At 40.0% G+C, this 21,634-nt stretch overlaps 2 protein-coding genes across 2 annotated transcripts; both read right to left on the bottom strand.

The window, feature by feature from the left end:
• Positions 1 to 50: 50 nt before the first annotated feature.
• Positions 51 to 13,400, bottom strand: LOC128458601 (nuclear distribution protein nudE homolog 1). The gene is made up of 9 exons (XM_053443497.1): positions 13,199 to 13,400; positions 12,428 to 12,562; positions 11,156 to 11,309; positions 8,683 to 8,831; positions 7,385 to 7,521; positions 6,941 to 7,219; positions 6,131 to 6,216; positions 5,053 to 5,195; positions 51 to 4,476 (listed from the first exon to the last, which is right to left on the bottom strand). Exons 2-9 carry the CDS (start codon positions 12,511 to 12,513, stop codon positions 4,428 to 4,430), a joined length of 1,083 nt encoding a protein of 360 aa, XP_053299472.1. The 5' UTR covers positions 12,514 to 12,562; positions 13,199 to 13,400; the 3' UTR covers positions 51 to 4,427.
• A 3,069-nt stretch (positions 13,401 to 16,469) lies between these two features.
• Positions 16,470 to 20,676, bottom strand: mpv17l (MPV17 mitochondrial membrane protein like). Its single transcript, XM_053443498.1, has 4 exons — positions 19,821 to 20,676; positions 19,409 to 19,479; positions 18,585 to 18,614; positions 16,470 to 18,176 (listed from the first exon to the last, which is right to left on the bottom strand). Exons 1-4 carry the CDS (start codon positions 20,125 to 20,127, stop codon positions 17,961 to 17,963), a joined length of 624 nt encoding a protein of 207 aa, XP_053299473.1. The 5' UTR covers positions 20,128 to 20,676; the 3' UTR covers positions 16,470 to 17,960.
• Between the last annotated feature and the right edge of the window lie 958 nt (positions 20,677 to 21,634).

Genomic DNA, 21,634 nt, shown 5'->3' on the forward strand with positions numbered 1-21,634 from the left:
ACGTGTCGTCTCAGTTCTTTACGTTTATAAACTCGAGTAAACTGAGTGACTTTCTTTCCATTTCAAGTTTTATTGCTTTTTGAGAAGCATCACAAGCAGCACTTAAAGTAAAAACAACACATCAGAACAGTTTGTTTCATATCTGAGCATGTCGGTAGTTTGATAGAGTCACAAGACAAAAGGCAAAAGAAAACATCAAGTCTTGTTTTCCAGCTCTGCCCTTCACTGAAACCTGCTGCTGAGTCAGCGACTGAACCACAATAAGTAACCCTACAGCAGAGCTAAAGTCTACAACACTACAATTGTTACATACTTTTCTCTTTTTAACATATAACACAAGTAGCCTTCACTGAAGTTCACCACTTTCACTCCTGAAAAGACAGAAGTGGATTCACTAATTTCACCATTTAAAACAGAAGCATCATGTACTCATCTGCTGAGCTGATAATATTACACTGTAAGTTTAAGGCTCCACTGATGACTGCATACAAAGAGGATCAATGACCTCTCCACCTCCACCCACTATCCATATGTGAAGACAAACAATCCTGGATACGAGAGCCGCCATCTTTTACAGTTCATTTGGAGACACAGTCTGCACATTACTGTTCATAGAGTGTGGTCACAGTATAATCATGAGTCTTAGCTGTCAATCATAACATTTCACTCGGTTTTCATATCATCAAATAACTAACTAGAATGTGATTCAATAGAGCTCATCTGCTGAGGCCCAACCGTCACAGCAATTCAATCAAACTGCAACCAATCACATTCAGGACCAAAACCTCCCGCCACAAGACCAGCTTCTTCCCGGCTGCAGTTGGCCTCATCAACAAGGCCCGGGACCCCCACCTGACTAGGACTTTTATTCCGCCCCCACACCTTGAGGATGTGTTAAATTAACACATTACATCATATCATATTATATTATACTGCATTACATATTGCAATTGGACACTGTTTACTGTTTTGCATATCACTTTTTACATCTTTTATCTGTTATATTTTTATTCAGAAATGTTTATGTCAAAATAAATGTTACTTTGTATAGATATTGGAAAAAAGTGAGTAAATAAGAAGTAAACAGTGAATAAATATATACTGGTTTTCAATTTTTTATTGCTTTTCCTATGTATGTTGTATTTATTGCGTTTTTATATTATTGCATTTTTATGTTAATTGTAAGCACCAATTAACAGAGCAAATTCCTTGTAGGTGTAAACCTACTTGGCAATAAAATACTTCTGATTCTGATACACTCTCAGATATCCCTGCCATGAAAATGTCGTACTTTTTTTCTGAAAGGTCCATGACTTATTCTACGGGAAAATATTGAAAATGGCAACAAATAAACATCTTCAATCTCAAAATGTTAAAGATAGTGATAAAAAAAAAAAAAGGGTGTCTGGATCCGCCTTCTGATCAGGATCCATACCAAACTGTAAAGGGTTCATCCCTGACCCATACCTCATCCTTCCACCAAGTTTCATGGTAACCAGTCCAGTAGTTTTGGCATGGTTTTGCTTACAATCAAAGAGACAGGGGTGAATACATCCATACGTCATTACCCCCTGTGCTGAGGTAATAAAAAAAAACATTCACTTTTACCCTTTAGTCTGCTCCATGTCTCATCTGCTAAATTGGAAGAGATATTTCCCCCCCAAAAAAACAATGATGAAGCTAGAAGCTACCATGGCGCGAGCAGAGAGCAGAGACGACGATAATCATAATAAGCAACTCCTTTCACATTTAATACAACGTTAGAAAACTGTATTTATTAAGGCAGGTTTATGATGCAGGACCACTCATGGCCACTGGGTGAAGCAACATCCTTCAAAAACGTCTTTTGAAAGGCCAAGTTTCATTAAAACATTAAGGCTCCCAGAGAGATACAGCACGTTAGAAAACATGGTTGACCGGTGTCTCAGTTTATCATGTTCACACGTGGTGTTTGTTACTTTCTTGTTGCAGGTTAGCTCAATTCAGTCCATTTCCCTTTGAGCATTATACAAGTATTCTTTCCACAGTGACAAATAACAACGGCAGTGGGAGGTAAATCCGTACTTCCAATCACCTCTTCAGAGAAGATTGGCTGACAACACAGATTCAAAGTCTGCGTTCTTCTGCAGTCTAGGGTTAGGAAACTAGTTTCTGTAAAATATTTTTTTTTAAAAGATTATTTTCTGGATCAAAACAGTAAAACAAGGGACAATTATTCTTTTTCATTCTCACTTGGATTAGTGGCGCTTGGTTGTCGAAACAGATCTTGCTATTTTGCAAACCCATTATTTGACAACATTTACAAGGAAGTAAATTGTCCCTTGGTTGACAATGTGGTATAAATATAAAAGTAGTATTTAAAAAGACCCTCTGTTCTTGTGAAGATAAAAGTGCCCTTACAGTATTTTGTTCTCAAACACTTTCAAGGTGTGTTCAGACAAAAAAACAAACACTTTAACTGTGCAAGTTTGTGTTTAACAAACATCAAAAGTAAAAGCACAGAGATCACGACTGTCATTTGTTACTAGATATATTCACATTCATTCAAACGTGTGTGGGAGACAGTTCATTATTGAACTATAATGACTTGTTCGGTCTAAAGCAGTTTGTCTCATGATACAGCAGAGGGCGCTCACTATGAACCTGACCTTCTGCATGCTCTTTTGAACCATCAGGGTTTTGCTATGAAAATGGAAGACACAAATAAGAGGGCATTCGTATATTCACACAAATTGTTTGTCATCTGATAGATTTTTTGGAAAAGTATCAGCCCTTGTGGACATCTGCTACAAAGTGTTTCTCTACAGCTGAACATAGTTTTTTTATGATGGGAGAGGGTGGCAGCGATGGTCGATCGCTTTAATTAAACATAGATGACACCCTTCCACTTTTTCCCGCTGTTCAGAAATCAAGCCAGAATATCTTGGATACGAACGCCGCCATCTTGCGCCAAAGCCTTAATTTGGATCCAGTGTCATTGCAATATAGGGGATGAAATAATTAGTTAAAAACAAACTTATCAGAAACACAAACACTTAAACAAACACCAGTGTGATAGGAACTACCTTCTATAACAGAAACCATCTTTGAGAATATTTGACTTTTGTTCTGGCCATGTCCGATCTACACACATGGAGGAGGTGGGGATTATGACTTACGCCGGGTTCACACCGGACGCGGAAGCGACGCCAAAGCTTGGCGTAAGCGCAGCGCCAAGCCTTAAAAAACAGCTGAAAAATGTTAAAATTTTAACCGATATTGATGAAATATTTTATATGATATAAATGATCAAATATGCATCCCATACTTTGAATTCGCCTTCTGCTGAGTTTTAATTTTACCACTTTTACCAACCACATTATTAAATGTCCCCCTCTGCCCATCCACTACAGCCACACATACAGTCATAAAGATAAAAGAGAGAGAGGGGGGGGAGAAGTACAGTGAGTTGTATGATCCTCGGAACATGTTGTATAAAAAAAACACCAAAAGACAAATGTTGGGACGCTGTTGCTTAATGTTGGAGCATATATGCTATGCTATATCAAGTATATGCTTGAATACTACTGGATCAACAGGTGATATTATTAGCGCTGCCCGGCCCTTCAGCGTCCGGTGTGAACAGCCAAGCGCCGGCGCGCTAGGGATTAGCGCTTACGCCACGCTTTGGTGTCGCTTCCGCATCCAGTGTGAACCCGGCGTTATACTGCAGCTTGCCATCAGAGGTCAGTGAAGACACTCGCTTCCCTTTTAGGAGCCACCATGTTGACCATCTGTATTTATCTATACTCCACTTCCTGTATCGGTCATTTCAAATTAAAACTAATTACTATTTCATGACATTGCAGCAGCAGCCGCAATAATGTATATAAGATAAATCTGTAGTACTGACTGGTGTCCTTTTGTTCCTGCTATTTCCTTCTGGACATTCATCCTCCACTAGAGTAATGTGAAAATAAACATTATAAATTTGAGAGGATGATTCCTGGTCTCCTTCCATCACAACGCAGCGCGAACATGCATCTGTCAATTCTGACAGTTTAATTCTCTCTGTAAAGATTCACTGAACACACCTTTAGAGTGAAACACACACACATAAAAGAAAAATAGCACACACAAAAAATAATTGGCAAATCCAAACAAAGAAGGTGAGGTGTTGACATGCAGCACGACTCCAAGAAGGTGTATCAAGCTAAGTGCGAGTGCTCAAAAAAGAGCTGGTGACAGACATCCCAGAGTATCTGCAGTAACATTTCCATCCATTTCATCACGGAAGCTTCCTTTTAGAGCGTCCTGTGTCCTGAAGCAGAAACCACCAGTATAATGTGCGAGACACGGTACCGTTACGTGCTTGAGGGATCCAGGCTGGACGGACAGGAGGAGGAGGAGGAGGAGAGCAGCTCAGAGGATGGAGGTGGAGGATGTTTTCACAGCAGCATTTTGTGTCCCGCACCAAAGTCTAACCGCTTCACCAGCCTGTCGAAACATGGCAGACACGATCAGAGAGCTTCTTCTGCGGCTTCTATCTCACTCACAAACATGCTTCAAAAGAATTTTAACTTTTGAATAACGAGACAATATTTGCTGCTTTCAGGAGATATGGCACAGGGAACAAGGAATATCAAAAATAAACACAAAGGATAATTTACTTTAAAATAGAAATGCTACGCCAGTGTTTACATTTTTAACTGTGATGTGAGAATCTCCAAATAGTAAATTTTTCTAAAATCTGCACAAGGTAATAGATAACTTAAGTACAGAAATTGCGTTTTAAATTAGATAAATACAAAAACACACAAAAAACATTAATCTACAACATTTCTACAGCCGAATGCACCAAATGTGCACATTTTAAAGTTTTTGAGATATGAACATTTTTCTCTGCTCCTCTCCGATCACTCTCCAACACCATCAAGCGTTATGACGACAATGACATGATCGTGACAAAGAAAGAACAGGAGGTTCGTATTTATGTATACGTTTATCCATCCGACCATTAGACTCGTAAACATCTCTTAAACCTGTTGCTCCCTACAGGACAGAGCACCTCACCCCTTGTTGTAAAGGCCGTTGGTAGGAGGGGTTTCTGAGGAGTTCTGGCTCGTCGGCGCCCCCTGTCCTCCGGCTTGACCTCTGCGATTAGCTGTCTGTTCGTTGACGTATTCCCGACACGATGCCAGTTTAGACTCAAGGTTCTATAAGAAATGAGGTGGAAATAAAGGTTCAACTGTTTTAAGACATTCCTTCCACAACCGCAAATTTCAACCTCATGGTGGCACAAGAGGGTCACCAGTTATTAAAATGTATCCTCAAAGAACCATGAATAAAATTCCATGGCGATCCAGCCCATAGACTGTATGTTAAGATGGAACAACATGACAGCTCCCCAGGAGTGAAGACAAAGTGTCTGGATCAGCCCCTGGTGGCTGGCTGCAGTATAGATCACAATAAGTCAAGTAAATGTTCAATTAAAATGTCTAAAAGATTGTTTCTGTCATTTTAGGCTGGTGAACACCTGCTGCTGTCCACAGAGGTGCCACTGCTGCTGCACAAACAGCTGATCACCTTTTTAGTCAAGATGATGTGATGAACAGTACTCAAGGTATTAAAGCCAGACAGACTTTTATTTTACATAAATACATATTTTATGTTCACTTAGTTCTGTATTCTCTTGTTTTGTGGATATTTGATTAAAATTAATTATGTGTGTGTTGTTTAACATGAGCATTAAAATGCATTTTGCCTCAAAGTATAAAAATACATGACAGGAGGATCTTTGTCAGTGAATGTAACCCAACACTACAGTCTTTGCACAGACCGAGTTCTTGTTCGATTTGTTCACACTTTGAAAACACGAGGAAAATGGACACATTACGACAACTATTCACTCTGCAGTATATTGCTTCTCCAAATCAATTAACTCTTGAGCTCAGGGAGAAGCATCTGTTTGTGCTGTTTGATGAGCCACAGAGAAGAATAACCGGAGGCAGTGTGCAGCGTCACATGACAGGTCATGATATGATAAATAGCACAGAGTGTGAACAGGTTGATTTGTCACAGTTCATCTAACACAGAAGTTCTCTTATGTCCATGAGAGCACTAGGTCAAAAATCACAAGAGCCGTTCTCACCCCGACTTTCCTCAGAAGTTCCCCGACGATGCTGAGGGCCGAGATTCTCACCGAGGTGGTGAGAGGAGTCGCTGAAAGGCTTTCACCTGCAGACACAAACCAGCTGATCAGTCCAGATACACTTCACAGTGATATAAAACAAATCAATTACCAGAATCTTCTTTTTGAATAACTAATTGATTAGATTAGGAATCCTGTGCTATGTTAGTATTACATTATAATATTCCTGGCTCAAGATGTACCATAATTTTGGTCTATTAAACTTAAACTATTAATTGATTTTATTAGATTAGATTTGGTTAATCTATATTTAAGAAAAAGAAGATCCATTAATTATTTTCTGAGAAATCAACAAAAAAGTTGAACGTTTTTCTAGCTCACAATGTTGAAGAAAGTGGAAGGAAAAAGTCATAGATGCCCCCCCGATCCATATCCAAAACAACATTTCAAAAGGTTGAACCCTGATTTTCATACAAATCATTTCAGTTTTTTTTTTTCTCAATCCTGCTAACTAACACAGAGACAGACAAACAAACGCAGATGAAGACTTAACCTCCTTGGTGAAGTTAATAAAATGCGCCTATCATGTCGGCAGTAATAAAGAAAACTGCAGCACAGACTGCAACAAGTTCAAGGTGACGACTGTAAAGATGGTTTCCCTGCAGCCTGAGAGCAAGTGTTCCAACGACATGAACCAGTCCACGGCATCAAAACACAGTGTGCCATCTGGCTGCTTACGTTCATTTCCCACGTTGTAGTTTAAAAACCCCAACACAAACTTGCTCCCTCCCGAGCAGCTGATGAACTGACCTCTGCTGCTGGAGGGCGGAGGTGTGGTGAAGTAGTCAGACTGGGCTGGAGGTCTGGACGGCGTGGTGGTGGTGGTGGCAGACGGGATGGGCTGGTTAGAGGGCAGAGACATGGTTTTGTCCTCAGTTCCTTTACCTGGAGGGGTGAGAGGAGGGGTGGGCAGCCCGGCCGTGGGGGAGGTGGAGGAAGATGATGGAGGCTCTTTGACGACGCTGCTGAGAGACGGCTTCCTTTCCTGTACCTGCTGTTTCTGTTGCACTGCCAGCTCCTGCCTCAGGTCTAAACCCCCCCCCCCCCCGCCACACACAGTAACATTCACTGTCATTTTCTTCATTGACATTGAAGAAAATAGTTTTTTACGGGGTATTTATGTTTTAGACTGGAATCAGACTCACACAGTAATAGTCATATTAGGTGTGGGTATTGTGTTTTAAATCTTTCTACCTCTGGCTTCGTCCTTCAGTCTTTGAACAGACTCCAGGAGATTCTCCTTCTCATCCAGCTCACTCTCGAGGAAAGCATTTCTCTCTATCACATGGTTCATCCTCTGCTCAAAGTCCTCCAGTGACATGATGGTTGCCCTGAAACACACAGGGCAAAAAATTGAGACGTCATTGGATGATGTGAAATGATTCTGTGTATTAGAAATTAGGCATTATTAGGCAAATGACCAGATGTGGAATCTGCACGTTCTGCAGATACTGCAGCTCTTAATTCCAGTCAGCTCCTAAACAGTTCAGTGGGGTGATTTTCGAATTTATCAAGAAAAAAAGTTTAAACTTCAACATTATTATATTTTCTAAGCATGTTTTATGCAGCAATGTAACAGGTTTAGTGTTTGGGGTCTAGGCTCCAACTTAATCAATCCCCCATATGATTACACAGGAATGATGGGAGTGATGAGCAAACACTTGTAACCTCACGTTAGAGCCTACAGGTGAATGCTGGGGTGGTGGAGGGGCTGAAGCAACTCGTACCAATAGTGCAGCAACAGTGCAAGCAAAAGGGATGATCGGACTTTTCTCTCTGCTGAAATAGGCAGAGATGGGCGGCTGTGGCTGAGAGGTAGAGCAGTCGTCCTCCAACCTGAAGGTCGGCAGTTCGATCCCCAGTCTTCCCCATCTGCATGCCGAAGTGTCATTGGGCAAGTTATGAACCCCGAATTGCCACTCATAACAACAAAGTGCTGCTAATAGATGCGCTGTATGAATGGTTGTGTGAATGGGTGAATGTAAAACTGTACTGTAAAGCGCTTTGAGTGGTCATCAAGACTAGAAAAGCACTATATAAATACAAAACCATTTAAATAGACCACCTGCTAGGGTGGGTGTGTGTTGTGGAGAGTGAGGTACATCTCATGATTAGAGCAGCCAGGAACTAGGTTGCAGGCATCGCTCCATATAAATTTAAATAATTGATCACAGTAATCAAATGCAGATCAGGACATCGATGATCTTGGAAATACTTGAGGCTATAAATTGTTTGGGTTTTTCCTGATTTGTACAAAGACAATGTGTCCTTAAAACTTAAAAAGAAGTTTAAAAAAACTGCACTATTCACAGCAAAGGGAGTAACACAGTCAACAACTCGCCTAATTTCTCTCTACAGTCATCATGACTAAAAGCCATTTAGTCAGACTATGAAAAACAAGTGGTTTGTGTTCAGAACTTGGACACATTTTTTTTTCTATGGTAGAGCACAATCACCAAAAATGGCCTTCAACACTATTTGTGCTTCCTGACCTCTTGGTTCGCTCCAGGTCATCGTTGGCCTGCTCCAGCTCTCTGATGTATTTGTGAAGTTGGTCTCTGACGGCCGTGGTCTCAGCCAGGTCGCCCTCCAGGCTGGCAATTTGCCGACAGGCCTCGGAGTGATGCATCTCATACTTCTCCTGGTAGGAGACCAGCCCCGGTTTTAGGAGGGGAAAAAAAGATAAAGAACACAGAGGAGGAAGAGAGTTGAGGATCAATTACAATGATGTCATTCATTCATACCATGTGATGAGAAAGGATTGGTTGATCTAAGTGTGAAATTGACTGTTTAGCTAATGCTTTACTAGACTGTGACATAATTTCATGATGATGTCATGATACAATCATTCCCATCATGAAGATAACCTCTTCAGTAAATTGATAATTGACATTAAATCAGTTGAGAATTAGAATCATTTTCTAATAGACTTCTATAGAAACTGACTTATTTTAAGACTAGTGGAGTCACCCTCTGCTGGTCAGTCCAGAGACTAACAGGTTTCAGGCACATCCACATTAGCTTCACTGTCTGGACCAGGAGAACGGGTGGAATTACTACCACTCTGTTACTGCATTATGTTTAAACACAGTGAAAACTCTGAGTGCCGGAAATTTGCAATTATTTATATTATAATGGTAAATTATGGTCTGTACCAATCTTAGGAGACACTCTGAGGCTCGCACAAGAACAGGCATCACACAGCACGACACTGTGTCAAGCTTCAGCATGTTAGAGCAAAATTCCACGAAATCTCTGCATACTGGACATGCATGCTGTCTGAGATAAGGCAGGTTTACTGCGCTGACAGGGAGCACAAGTCTCCTTAACTGCATATTTGAATAAATATAGGTTTATAATTGTTTAACTTGGTAGGATTGCAATGGGACAAAAGACATTTGTCATGGATCTAGACAGAGGGAAGACGCAGCCATTTTTAATCCCCTTTTTCAACAATGCAAGATATGATTCATGGTTCTTGATGAAGAAATCAAACATTAAGAGGACTCATATCTATGAATCAGTGAAATTTGGTGCAGGTCCAAATAAAAATCCAGACCTCGCAGATTGAAATTTGAAGATTATGTGGATTCATTCAATTAAGGACATTACAAGTTCATGATCTGCACTGTTTTGTGATGTATGCACCATTCCAGCCTAACGGCAGTTAATGGATCTGTTCTCAGAAGGAAGATAAACTTGTTTTGTCAGGAGAGAAAATGGTGTGAGTGAACTGTGACATTACTGCAGTCTGATGGAAGAACTCCCATCCCCTCCAGACACAGAACAAGCAGGAGGCATCAGCTGCTTTTTCCCACCCTGAATAAGTCCTCTGTGAAAGTGTGTGTGTGTGTGTGTGTGTGTGTGTGTTTGTGTTCAGACAAGAGCACCAATGGAGTCTATTCATAACAGGCAAACAGGAGCTATAAAATGCAACTAATATCAGCTGATAAATAGGGAAATAACCAGTCAGATCCACTTTAAACAGGCAGTCAGTTGATTCCATGTTATTAAAATAACTTGGCACTTTTGGACAACCCTCATAAAGCAGCGTTAAGCCTCAGTAAAAGCTATAAAAGCAAATTAAGCACTGACTTGCATTAGAGATGCTTCTGGAAGCAAGGCGGTTAGAAGTAAATATTTAAAGTCCTTGAGTCTGAGTGAACTGTTGAGTTTGCGTATTGGTTGTTTTGTTTCCCTGATGTTTAGGTCTGAGCAACCCTTATTGTATTTGACTGCATAAACCACATTGTTCCATTTGTCTCTGGGTGTTTTTATCTTTAGGTGAACAAGCTTCTGTCTCTGGGTGCTGCTGGGCTTTAAATGTACATGTACGTGGCATTTGTAAGAAAAACTCAGTAACATATGGAATCACTACATTGTTTCTAGTTCTTGCCCTGATTGGTTTTTGATCCTTCACCTTGCATGCGGTCCTTGTGTGTATGTTTTGTGAGCTGCAGTGTTAGGTTCTGATGACGTAAAGCTTGAGTTCCAGTGGGTGATGTGAGTCAAAGAGTATGAATTGTTCAATTCGAGTCTGTGTGTTGAGGCTTCTGTCATCTTCAATGTGCACTGCCCAATCAAAAAGGCCAAACTGTTTCCTGCCTGTTTAAAGTAACGACTCAACAGACCTACAGAGGTTAAACACCTGAAACTTCCATTGAGTCAATAAGAAATGAAGAGGCCTCTTTGAGATGAGAGGTGACATGTCTTTGAGAACCGAAGGAAAGTCCAGTTGGCTGTGAACAATTGTACAACTCCTAAAGAAACATGACTACTCCATCTATCATGGTGCAGTAAGGCAGAACTGCTTTTATTGCAAAACTATTTAACCATCCACAGCTGAAGTGTTTATTCATCTTTCACAGAGTTTGAGCTTTGATAACTTTCTCTGCGTTTCATTTCTAAGTTTTAAATGTCTTTATTTTCAACTTCTTGTTTATTTGTTACGCTGCAATGTGGTACCTTATAGTTTTCTAGTTCCATACAAAGGCGTTCGTTGGCGGCAAGCAGCTCGCGGTTTCGCGCCTCACACTGTTTCAGCTCCGTCTCCAGCTCGCCCTCGTAGTCACGACTCATCTGCTGGAACTCCTGCAGCTCCTCTTGAACTTCCTCCGCACTGATCGCAAAGAGACGCAGAGAATGAAAAAATCACTTGTTATGTTATTCTTTAACACCGTTTCTGTTTGCATAATTAATTAATTAATTTGGCAAACAAGTCTCACATAGAACCAACAGACCAAGTCTAAACCAGACGTGTTTGGATGAAAAACACAACCCGACCATTTTCCCACTGAAAGAAGATCTGTCATTCGCGGATTTTACACAAAAGTCTTAACACCACAGAAAAGTGTTTAAAATGAAAACACCTCAGTGTTCATGATAGTTTGTCTTTCAGGATTTTCTATGGACTCATATTTCTACAAACTGAAATGGAGAGCGAAACACAAAGTACTCATTATTTTTTAAAGAATTTACTACAGAGAACAAGAGGCACTGGAAGGTTCGAAGTTGTGCCAACAAGTTGTTATTTTATTGGCACAATATTAACTTTTTAAACTTGTATAACAGTTAAAATGTCATCTGGCGGACTTTAGGGGCTTTGTGATGTAATTTTGGAAAGTCTGAAAATATTTTTTGACTGTGTTGGAAGTTAAGGAAATATGTATTCTCATTGTAAATATATAACTTTATAATGTGAACAGAGTTAAATCATTTAAGACTTTTTAAGTTGTGAGTGAAAACATTTTCTCATCTATTAACACCAACATCCAGTAACTTTATAGTAATTTATAATTTTTTCCCAGTCTCGAAGGTAATTTCCTGTTGCCTCCATGTATAACTAGTTTAATACAGAGGACAATTATTAACATGCAAAGGTGGCCTAGAATTCATAAAGTTTGATTTTAGAAAATAAGACATGAATAAGATCTTATTTGCGGCCGAGCACTACGTACCTTCTTATAGGATTTAATTGTTTGTTGATCTGAAGATTTATGAAGTAATTCCTTAATATCGAGCTATAATAGGATAGGGCAGTTTTGATTTGATGTTGGTTAGGCTTTTTAGTCACTGTATTGTGAGTTGTGAGTCTTTTTGTTTGTATAAGTGATGTGGTTGTGTGTTAATGTTTCTCTTTTATTAAAGTACTAATACAGAAAACATGTGGGTGTCCCAGGAAGAGTACTGGCTAACGGGGAACTAAATAAACAAACATAAACACGGGGGGAACCACACCTCTGTTGGTGCCTGGCAGCTTTTTCCTTCCAATACTCCAGCTCCTCCTCCAGGGACCCAAACTCAGGAGGCTCTGGATCCCCCATCTCCAGGCCAGATGGAGAGCTGACTCTCCGGTAACCCACCAACACTGATCTAGGGTTCCAGTGAAACAAGACATTTAGACGAGCTCCGGGCGTTTACTGTCAACGTACACCGCTTAATAGAATAACATTAGTTATGGCAGCACGTGATTACATACGACTTTCCTGCAATGTCATGTTAATTTGGCCTGTGTGTGAAACAACAATAAGCTCTGTATTTCAGATAAGATCCCAGCTTCTTAGACTCTGGGTGCAGCAGTGCGCTTAGCTGGGAGAGATAACGGTAAAATCAAATGAATGAGTTTGAACCAACTTTTAATAACGTTGTTCTTGAATATACAATGTATGACTAACTAAATAATTAATTCTAACGATTCATAAAAACATTGTTTAAATCAGTAAGATGCGATAAAAAGTAAATACAAGACTAACATGAAGTCTGGCGACAACAAAACAACGGGAGCCTAAGGCAGAAGATAACGGGAATTAGAATCTTTAGAAACACCTGTTTAATGAACACTAGAGACGGTTAGCTCAAGCTATTCACAACTAACCTGCAGCAACACGGTATAAGAAAGTCAGCATGTTCCTTAGCCGGCTTCTAAATGCAGATAGATGAGCTAGTTGGGCTAACGGAGTTTAGCGTTAACCGTTTAAATCCCAGCTCAGACAAACAGCTGTAACTTACTCTCAGCTGCAGTTCGCTTCGTTCAACGTGGCGTGAAGGAGTTGTTTTCCTTTTTCTCGACCTCCTTCGTGCGCTGGTTTCACAACCCAGCAGTTTGTCGCTCAAATCAAATGTCGAAGAAGAAGAGAAAGAAACGTGTTGCAGGAGTTTGATCCGGTAAAGTTCGCTCAAGCTTCAGGACGACGTCGAACAATACAAGCGTCCATTCATATGGTGCAAAGCAGTCCACCAATCATGAGTTCACGACAGCCTAGTTCACCGACGCTATTGGTCCGTTGAATGTCAATCATATAAGGATAGGCGGGATCAGGGTTGTTGTCCAATCAGAGAGGTGATGTAAGTGTAGAGGAATATCTGCATAATCTTCACAGTCGACTCCAGACGTGTTGATGGATTATAAGTAAACGACCATGATTACCAGTGACTGAAAAGCCCAGATCACAAAGAGACACAACAGGACAACGGAGACACACAACGACAAAAAAGAGCCACAAAACAACAGAGAGAGATACAGAGAGACACCAAACAACCGAAAAGACACAGAGAACCACCCTTAGGAGACAATACCAACTAGAAAAAGACACAATGCGATTAAAAAGATTCATAAAACAATTATAGAGGGGGAAATTACATATTGTGACCTCCGGAAACCAGAGAAACAGACAGAAAACTACCAAGATGACACACAAACCATTCCAAACAGACACACAACAATAAACAGATACATAATACGATGTGCAAGAGACCCAACTGCAACCAGACAAGAGACATAACATTATTATAAAGACACACATAATGAATAGAAAATTACCCAAAAGAGAGAGAAGTAATTATCAAGGCAGGGATAATCAAAGGTACACATTATAACCACAGGAGCAAAAACAACAAACAAACAAAGCTTCTGAAAAAAATTGAAAACATGAAGACAAATTGACCAAAATTAGATATTAAAAAAAACTAAAAAGAGATACAAAATAACTGTAAAGACAGGAAGAATAATCACAAAGACGCACATTCTGACCATGAAGAGACTCAAAACAACCACAAAGACACACAAAACAATAGACAAAACAATCAAAAGGAGAACAAAAATTATTACAAATATACTAAATGATCATAAAGAAACATGAAATCTTCACATAAAGTCAAAATCAACAAAATAACTAGAATGACAAAACCGTTCTACTGAAATGAGTGAGTGAAGAAACAAAAAATAGTCCCACATTGTTATGGCTTACATGAGATAGAGTATTAAACAATACAATAATTGTAAACAGAGGAAGAATTCGCATAAATACACATTATGACCCCAAAGAGACTTAAAACAACTAAAACAAGAAGAAAAATAAAGAGATGAAAATGACAAAGAGATGAAGAAATTAATATAAAGAGACACCAAGAGACTGTGAACAACTTTCAGTCAGGAAGTATGCATGTGTGTGTGTGTGTGTGAGTGAGTGTGTTTGTGTGTGGAGGGGGGGACGGGGGTCTTTAAAGGGAGCCAATTTTCTCAGTGTGTCAGGGTCATGTGTGCACCTCTAAAAGTTATAACTTTTCATTTATTCAAACAGTGATGTTCAAAGACATTAATGTATTCTTATTTATGCAATTTCCCATGTAAATATAACAACCACTTTATGTGCAGCTGTATCCAAATGGGGCTTTTGCAACACAACGGAAATAAGAGCTTAGACACAACATCTGTGTTTTATTCGCATGGAGTCATTAACAGCTGAAACGAAAGAATCCACATGCATCACATTAACTTGTCTGTAACACTCATATCCGCTATATCATTTTGTAATAGTATTCTCAAGTATTAAATCTTAATGCAGGAAAGAGTGCTCCCTCTCATGCCCCTCCTCCTCTTCTGCATCTGGCCATTAATATGATGTAAAGTACAGTGGCTATGTTTCAGTTATACAGCACCTGACCCGTCCGTTGGCTCTGATTGGATAATTTAACTTCCTGTTTGTGGTGTCAGAGGTCACACTGGATCAACTCTGTCCTTTTCAGAGGGATTAGTCGGGCCTATCTGATCCTGGTAAATCCACGAACACCATCATCAGAGCATAGCTGCCGTATACAAACACACACGAACACACACACAGATCCAATCTGTCCTTGTTTCAAACACATGTTTTAAGAGTGACATGCGACCATATCTTTAACTTTGGCTATAGGTATATTTCACTGCTTAGAATTTAACTTGCATGCTTTTTTTAAAGTTTGGAATTAAAAAACGAGATCGCAACGCAACGATCACTTGCGATGATTTGGCAGAGTAATAGGGCCACTTGAAGAGAAAAATCTGGGATTTTGAGTATAAGGTCATATTATTATGAGGATAAAGTCTTCATTTTACATGAAAAATCCCAGCATAAGAAAAAAGCTTGATTTTTAAGCTATGTGTCATTTTAGAGGGGGAATATCAGATCAGCAGTGTTACGTTCAAATTTTTTAAAGTGGGGCGTTTCTTTAAGTTTAAGTAATATCTTTGGCATTGCATCAAAACTTTTATTGACATTTCACTGATAATCTTAGGTAATGTTTCAATATGATTATACAAAAAAAAGTTTGTACTACCAAATATTCATATAAATGTTTATTTTTTACTTTTAGTCTAACAAGGAAAAAAATATTTGAAAATGTTTATTTATGATTGCCAGAAAAATGAAGAGAATTATGTACTTTATGCACTGGAAATCCGCCAGATAAATTCATTGTTGGTAACTGATCTTTTGTGTGAGATAATACTTCCTTACCCAGATTTCTCTTTGTAGGAAATAATAAAAAAGTCTTAGACTCTGAAGACACAAAATAGACAATTTGGTCAGACGTAAAAAAAAATTTAACATTAACAACACAGGTCTTCTGCACAAACAAGTGTTTTGGCCTTGTAATTAATGATACAGGCCGAACTTGAGTGGTACGAGTACAATCGTGTCTGTCTTTTATTCACAACACACTCTCTTGTGTCTTGACCTCACAAGCTCAATATAGATTAAAACTTTTTTGACACAGACCAGATCCACACGAAGAATGGGGGACCAATCAGAGTGGACATTCTACTTCAGTGGGGCAATTTTCTGATTTGCATATTTATTAATATTCACAATGGTTAATTGAAGTAAACCTGGGACTTTTGGAGAATCTTTAACCAGTTGGTAAACCAGCCTTACCAGTTCAACAGTCTTTGATGTTTATGTCTGAACCATTTTCCCAGACAAAATAATCCCAGCAGTGACATCACGTCCATTCAACAAGAGAGAAGTGTTTGACTGATTTATTCATCACTTTTAATTTCCATTCCCTTATGTCAAATTGGACACACAAGTTTTCACTCAACAGAAAAGTTCAATCATACAGATGCAACAAAAAAGTTAAGAATCTCACAGTTTATTATATGCAATATTACTATGTTCTGAACAATAAATAATATTATTTGAGGTTTTATTTTCGTGTTGAACATGGAAAAACAGAAATCCATAAATATTATGTACATCACAGAGTTATACACCACTGACGTAAAACTGTGTATCTATTGTACATGAAGCAATTAAATATTAAACTCTCTTCCCTCTCTTTTGGATAAATAGAATTAAACTACACAAATCTTCCAACTTCACTAATTAAAATCTACGCAAAAGTAAATAATGGGTCTGGTGCAGGTAACTGGATGTGTTGCATGATAAGGTATCTGGGCCGATGGCAACCTATGTGATCGTTCAAGTAAGAGGACAGGATGAGAAAGTATAGAAACAGGTTAAACAGGTAAAACTAGGACACACAACATAAGTGGGATGCACCGACAAATAATGAGCCCTGGTAGTGCTAAGCTTAGCATCACCATTATCCTCGATGGGAAAGTTCAATATTTTCAGAAATGTGCCTATAATCTTTTTTACTGCTGCATAAATTAATTGGGATTGAGTTGGGTAAGAATATGTATACTCTCATGTCTTTATTTACACTAATATCCTCTTGTAATGTTTCTGAGGATATCCTGACCTTTCCTCTAATGCCGCCACTCGATGTCTTCAGAATATTATCATCAATGGTTTTGGTTTGGCTTTAAAGCCTGTTGTCTTATACTGTCGGTCTGATCTCATGCTGTCGGTCTGATCTTATGCTAATACATCAGTGCATCCCAATATAAAAGCATATATGTATATATATATATATATATGGCACTGGGATATATATCTCAGTGCATTGATTACAACTAGTGACCAGTCACTAGTCAGCCATCAGCTCGTAGACCAGGGGTCGCGGGCAGTGGTCTTATCACCAAAAGAAGGCACGACTAGTGTAAAGAAATAGTGAGGCCTTAAATCTGATCTCAGGATCTTCACTGCAGGCTCACATTAAAACCAGCATAGACTACAACCAGCCGCAGTCCCTTATCACTACTCAAATACCCTTTAAAGTGAGAAGTCCATTTGTCCAAGTTGATCACATTTGAAACCAAATGTTGCCCTATTGTGATGTAGCAATGTGAGTATTCAAAGAGGCAAAAGTAGTAAAGTCCAGTGCTTGCAGTACTTTGGGAATTCCTCATATTTACTTCTACAATGGTCTTCGAAATCCATATCAGTCAAACTTTTGTGAGTGTAAATGACAGAAAAAACAGATGCTCTTCAGCTCTCTACACTTTCACTTTGAGAATGCTGGTTTTAGCAAAAGGGAAAACGCCTTCTGTCCTGCTATCAAGCTCAAAGGCTTGAATGACAGACGTGGTGACCCTCTTTTCCTCCTTCCTTCAGTTTTCCTTCTGGGTCTTTTGCTTTCTTCGGGCCAGCCGGGCCTCACGCATCTCCTCTAATGTTTTACGGGGATCCATGACAAAGGCCAGAGCCACGGTGGCCGTGCCGTCGCCGTCCTGCCGCGAGAAGCACAGAAAGGTGGCCCAGAGGAAGGCGCAGCAGCCCATGAAAGCCGTTCGCAAGTATAATGGCATCAAGACAAAGTTCAGCAACTGTGAGGAGGGGGTGAGATGAGAGGGAAGAGAAAAGGAAAATGGTCACCAGAGGTTACTCAGTGGGAACATTACTGATCAGTACTGAGGATCTTTTATAGCTGAAATCAAAACAATTATTTCAATCATTCAAAGTATTTTCTAATGTCAAGAAGCAATTATTAATGTATCCTTGTTGTCTAAGAATTTCATCAGTTATGACATTTAAGCTTGTCACTGGGACTCAGGAAAATGTGCTCTTACTCTTGGATAATTTTACCTTGTACACTTTCTTTGGAGTTAAAGTCAAACAGTTCTGGTCAAACAATAACGTGACAACAAATATTCTAATATCTTATTTTTGGAAAACACATTAGGTAAGAAATGCAGTAAATGTCCAAAAAAGGCTCAAACTGAGTTGACGTTTACCTGCATGAAAGGCCAGTACATGAGTCCAGTCTGAAAGTGAAAACAGGACATGATGAGTGTTTTGAAGGGCTAAACAGAATCCAAAAGGAAGATACACATTAAAGATAATTACAGTTTACACTGGATATGTTGAATGTGGGAACCATTTTTCTAAAGAAATGAACTGTGTCCTCCCTCTTTAAACAAATGAACATGCTCAAGTAACAAAATTGTTACTGTTTATTATCTCACTCATACTCCTCTGGCTTCTGATACTTGGTATCATTTTGTATCTTCGCAATGCAGACATATGTATTGAATAACAATAAAAAATCTCTAATTTTCGTATTTTCGTATTTGATGTTTGAAAAGAGCAAAAATAAAAAAGAGAGATCGATATGAATAAAAAGTTGAGTAAATGGTCTTCTGTCTTTGGGAAATTGATAGATGATTGCATACATTTCTTGAAACAATGAATGTTAATTAATTAAGGGGAAATAAGTTGTATTGATGGTCAATTTTAGCTCAGACATAGACAATGTGCTTTTCCTGCCTTCGAACTTGTAAAATATCTGTGTATCACACCGCCGTGCAGCAGCATGACACTGCAGTGCTTTATACATTTGGAAGGAATTCAGCTTCAAAACGTCCTGAACTCGCTGATTCATTTTATCCTCTGGCTGAGGTCTCGATTCAATTACCCCGCTTGCTCCCGGGCGTCGTGCCTGCAGCCGCGGCACAATCTAGGCTAATCTGGTCAGGAGCAGCAGCAGCAACAGCAGCCGCCACTGTGTGCGAGGAGAAGGTGACTTTAATTCAACTGACGCTGCCGAGGCCTTTCTTACCTTCCAGGTGTTGAAGAACTTATCCCTCCAGTCTTCTAACTTGTCATCTTTACCCTCCAAGACGCTCACCCCTGCAGGACAGACAGATAACCATCCGTGCGTCATTACGCACAAGCCAACAACTCGTTTTACTCCTCAGGTTTGCCCAAATTATGTTTAATTGAGATAAATCTTTATCACCTCACTAGCTGTAAAGTCTGTAAAGTACATCCCCATATTTCTGCCTTTCTTAACGCATCTCTCTGAGTCTGAGTGCATGGTGACACAGTTAGCCTTACAATTAATCCTCCTGAGGTTGTATTGTCACAGTTGTAAAGAAGAATACAAATAGTTGACGCTTAATCATGGAATAGGAAAGGTTCAATGAAACCTCGACATAAACACATCATATGTGAGATTATCACAGTCTCACCTGTGTAGAAGACACTGGTGGCCAAAGGTGACGCGAAGCTTTGGTCAAGCAGCAGTTTCCGGAGAACCATCCCGGCAGACTTTCCAGGGAAGCGCCTCTCCAGGGCTCGTAGCCAGAAGTAGTTAAAGTTTCCATGGAAACTGATGGCCACGATGGCCACGTTACGGGTGTGTCTCCAGTCCAAGCGCTCGTTCTGAGCTATGAGCTGATGGACCAGGTCACCTCCGGCAAATAAGCAGCCGTACAAGGTGACATTGGCCAGCCAGGGGAATCGTTTTGCGGCTTCTTTCAGCACAGCTCTCCTCATTTCGCCGCCGGGAGGAGAAACCGGGAACCCAGGTACAAATGATGCTGAACTGCCCTTAAATGACTTTAACTCAGTATTCAACACGCAGGCATAGCGGTCAAATGAAAGTGACCGGGCCCTGGTGTCGGCTGGTTTGCCGGCACGAAGCAATCCATCTGTGCGCTGTAATCGGGGGTGGGATTAGACGTGTCCACTGGCAGCAGGAGCTACACACATTATCCCTCCTCAGATGACTAATGAAAACACCAGACTCCACCAAATAAGTTCCCCAAAACTGCGCCGTGAGTACAACCTGCCATTGCTCAACTTCGGTTACTCGGTCAAGGCTTTTCTGGGGTCAGAAAAGCTTTGCGTCAAGTATGGAAGGTCCTGGAGGCATGTGCGCAAAATGCGTCCCGCAATGATATTCAAAAAGAAACCTACGGCTCCGCAGGAACATTAAGTGAAACTGGATCACTCCCGTCTGCCCTGACTCGGCGCGTCGCTCCCGGTGAATTATAGGCACCTCTCCGGTAAATCCTGCGGCTCAAGCGCTAATCCGAGGGATGGACCTGGGGCTGCTCAGATGTGCGTCCGCGTCTAACTGCGCCGCTGACATCATGATGCAGCGGCGGCGGTTTCCTGCGCCTCCAGCCAGTCCAAGCGCTGTGAGATCAGTGGCGCACAGAAACATTAGGGTCATCTCAGCATTCAAAAGAGCTGCGAACCTCCAAGATCTGATCTTTCAAATGTTCAAAGACCCACAAACACACACTCACTAATATATTTAAAATTAAATTGAGCACATGATTGTATGTCTAGGATGTTTACTTTCCACTCGACTGAAAAAAAATAAAAAATAGCAGCCCTAAATCTCCAAATTGAGTAGTGCATTAAATAACTTAATTTTTGTGTCGTTACTGAGATAATCCAAATGATGGCGCTGTTGAATATCAGATTCATTTCATTATTTCATCTGCAAACCTTTTTTACGGACAAATAGATTGTTTCTAAATCACTTACAGTTGAATTCTAAATGACTCAAGTTACTGTTAACAACATTAAAGTAATTGTGTATCCCTGTGCTTCATTTGTATTTGGCCAATTCCATTGTACTTGTATCCTCTGTCATTTAATGTACATTTAAAACTTTGTAATCCCTTCTCGAGCTTTGAAATCTTGAATTTATACAAGGCTTCTCTGTGAGACCAGAGAAGATGGGGGATGGAAAATCCATAATGTAATTTAAACTGTAATTTGATTTAATCATAATTTCCAATTTCCAATCATTAGGAAACATCTAATTGTTTTTTTTCCAAATTCTATAGATGCATCTGATGTGGAGTTGACTTGTGGCCCTGGGGCCTCTTGAGGTCTGGGGCCCCTGGACTACGGCCCTGGGCTTAGACACAAACATGATCTGTTTCATCAATTCCTCATCGATCCGAGGGGGCGGGATTATATCATGATCCAATTGGCTGCTTTTCCTGTCAGTACGCCGGATCTAGCCTGTGATTGGCTGTTGTCT

This window comes from Pleuronectes platessa, chromosome 16, assembly GCF_947347685.1.
Source record: "Pleuronectes platessa chromosome 16, fPlePla1.1, whole genome shotgun sequence".
In the NCBI taxonomy this organism is placed as follows: Eukaryota; Metazoa; Chordata; class Actinopteri; order Pleuronectiformes; family Pleuronectidae; genus Pleuronectes; species Pleuronectes platessa.

What these genes read in the sequence shown, in the direction of transcription:
- LOC128458601 (XM_053443497.1), bottom strand. Translation starts at nt 12,513, where the DNA reads ATGGGGGATCCAGAGCCTCCTGAGTTTGGGTCCCTGGAGGAGGAGCTG. An exon ending in TGGAACTAGAAAACTATAAG is followed by an intron (nt 8,832 to 11,155) that starts GTACCACATTGC and finishes GTCTCCTACCAG; the next exon opens with GAGAAGTATGAGATGCATCA. An exon ending in AACTTCTGAGGAAAGTCGGG is followed by an intron (nt 5,196 to 6,130) that starts GTGAGAACGGCT and finishes CATTTCTTATAG; the next exon opens with AACCTTGAGTCTAAACTGGC.
- mpv17l (XM_053443498.1), bottom strand. Translation starts at nt 20,127, where the DNA reads ATGAGGAGAGCTGTGCTGAAAGAAGCCGCAAAACGATTCCCCTGGCTG. An exon ending in CACCAGTGTCTTCTACACAG is followed by an intron (nt 19,480 to 19,820) that starts GTGAGACTGTGA and finishes TCTGTCCTGCAG; the next exon opens with GGGTGAGCGTCTTGGAGGGT. An exon ending in AGTTCTTCAACACCTGGAAG is followed by an intron (nt 18,615 to 19,408) that starts GTAAGAAAGGCC and finishes TTTCACTTTCAG; the next exon opens with ACTGGACTCATGTACTGGCC.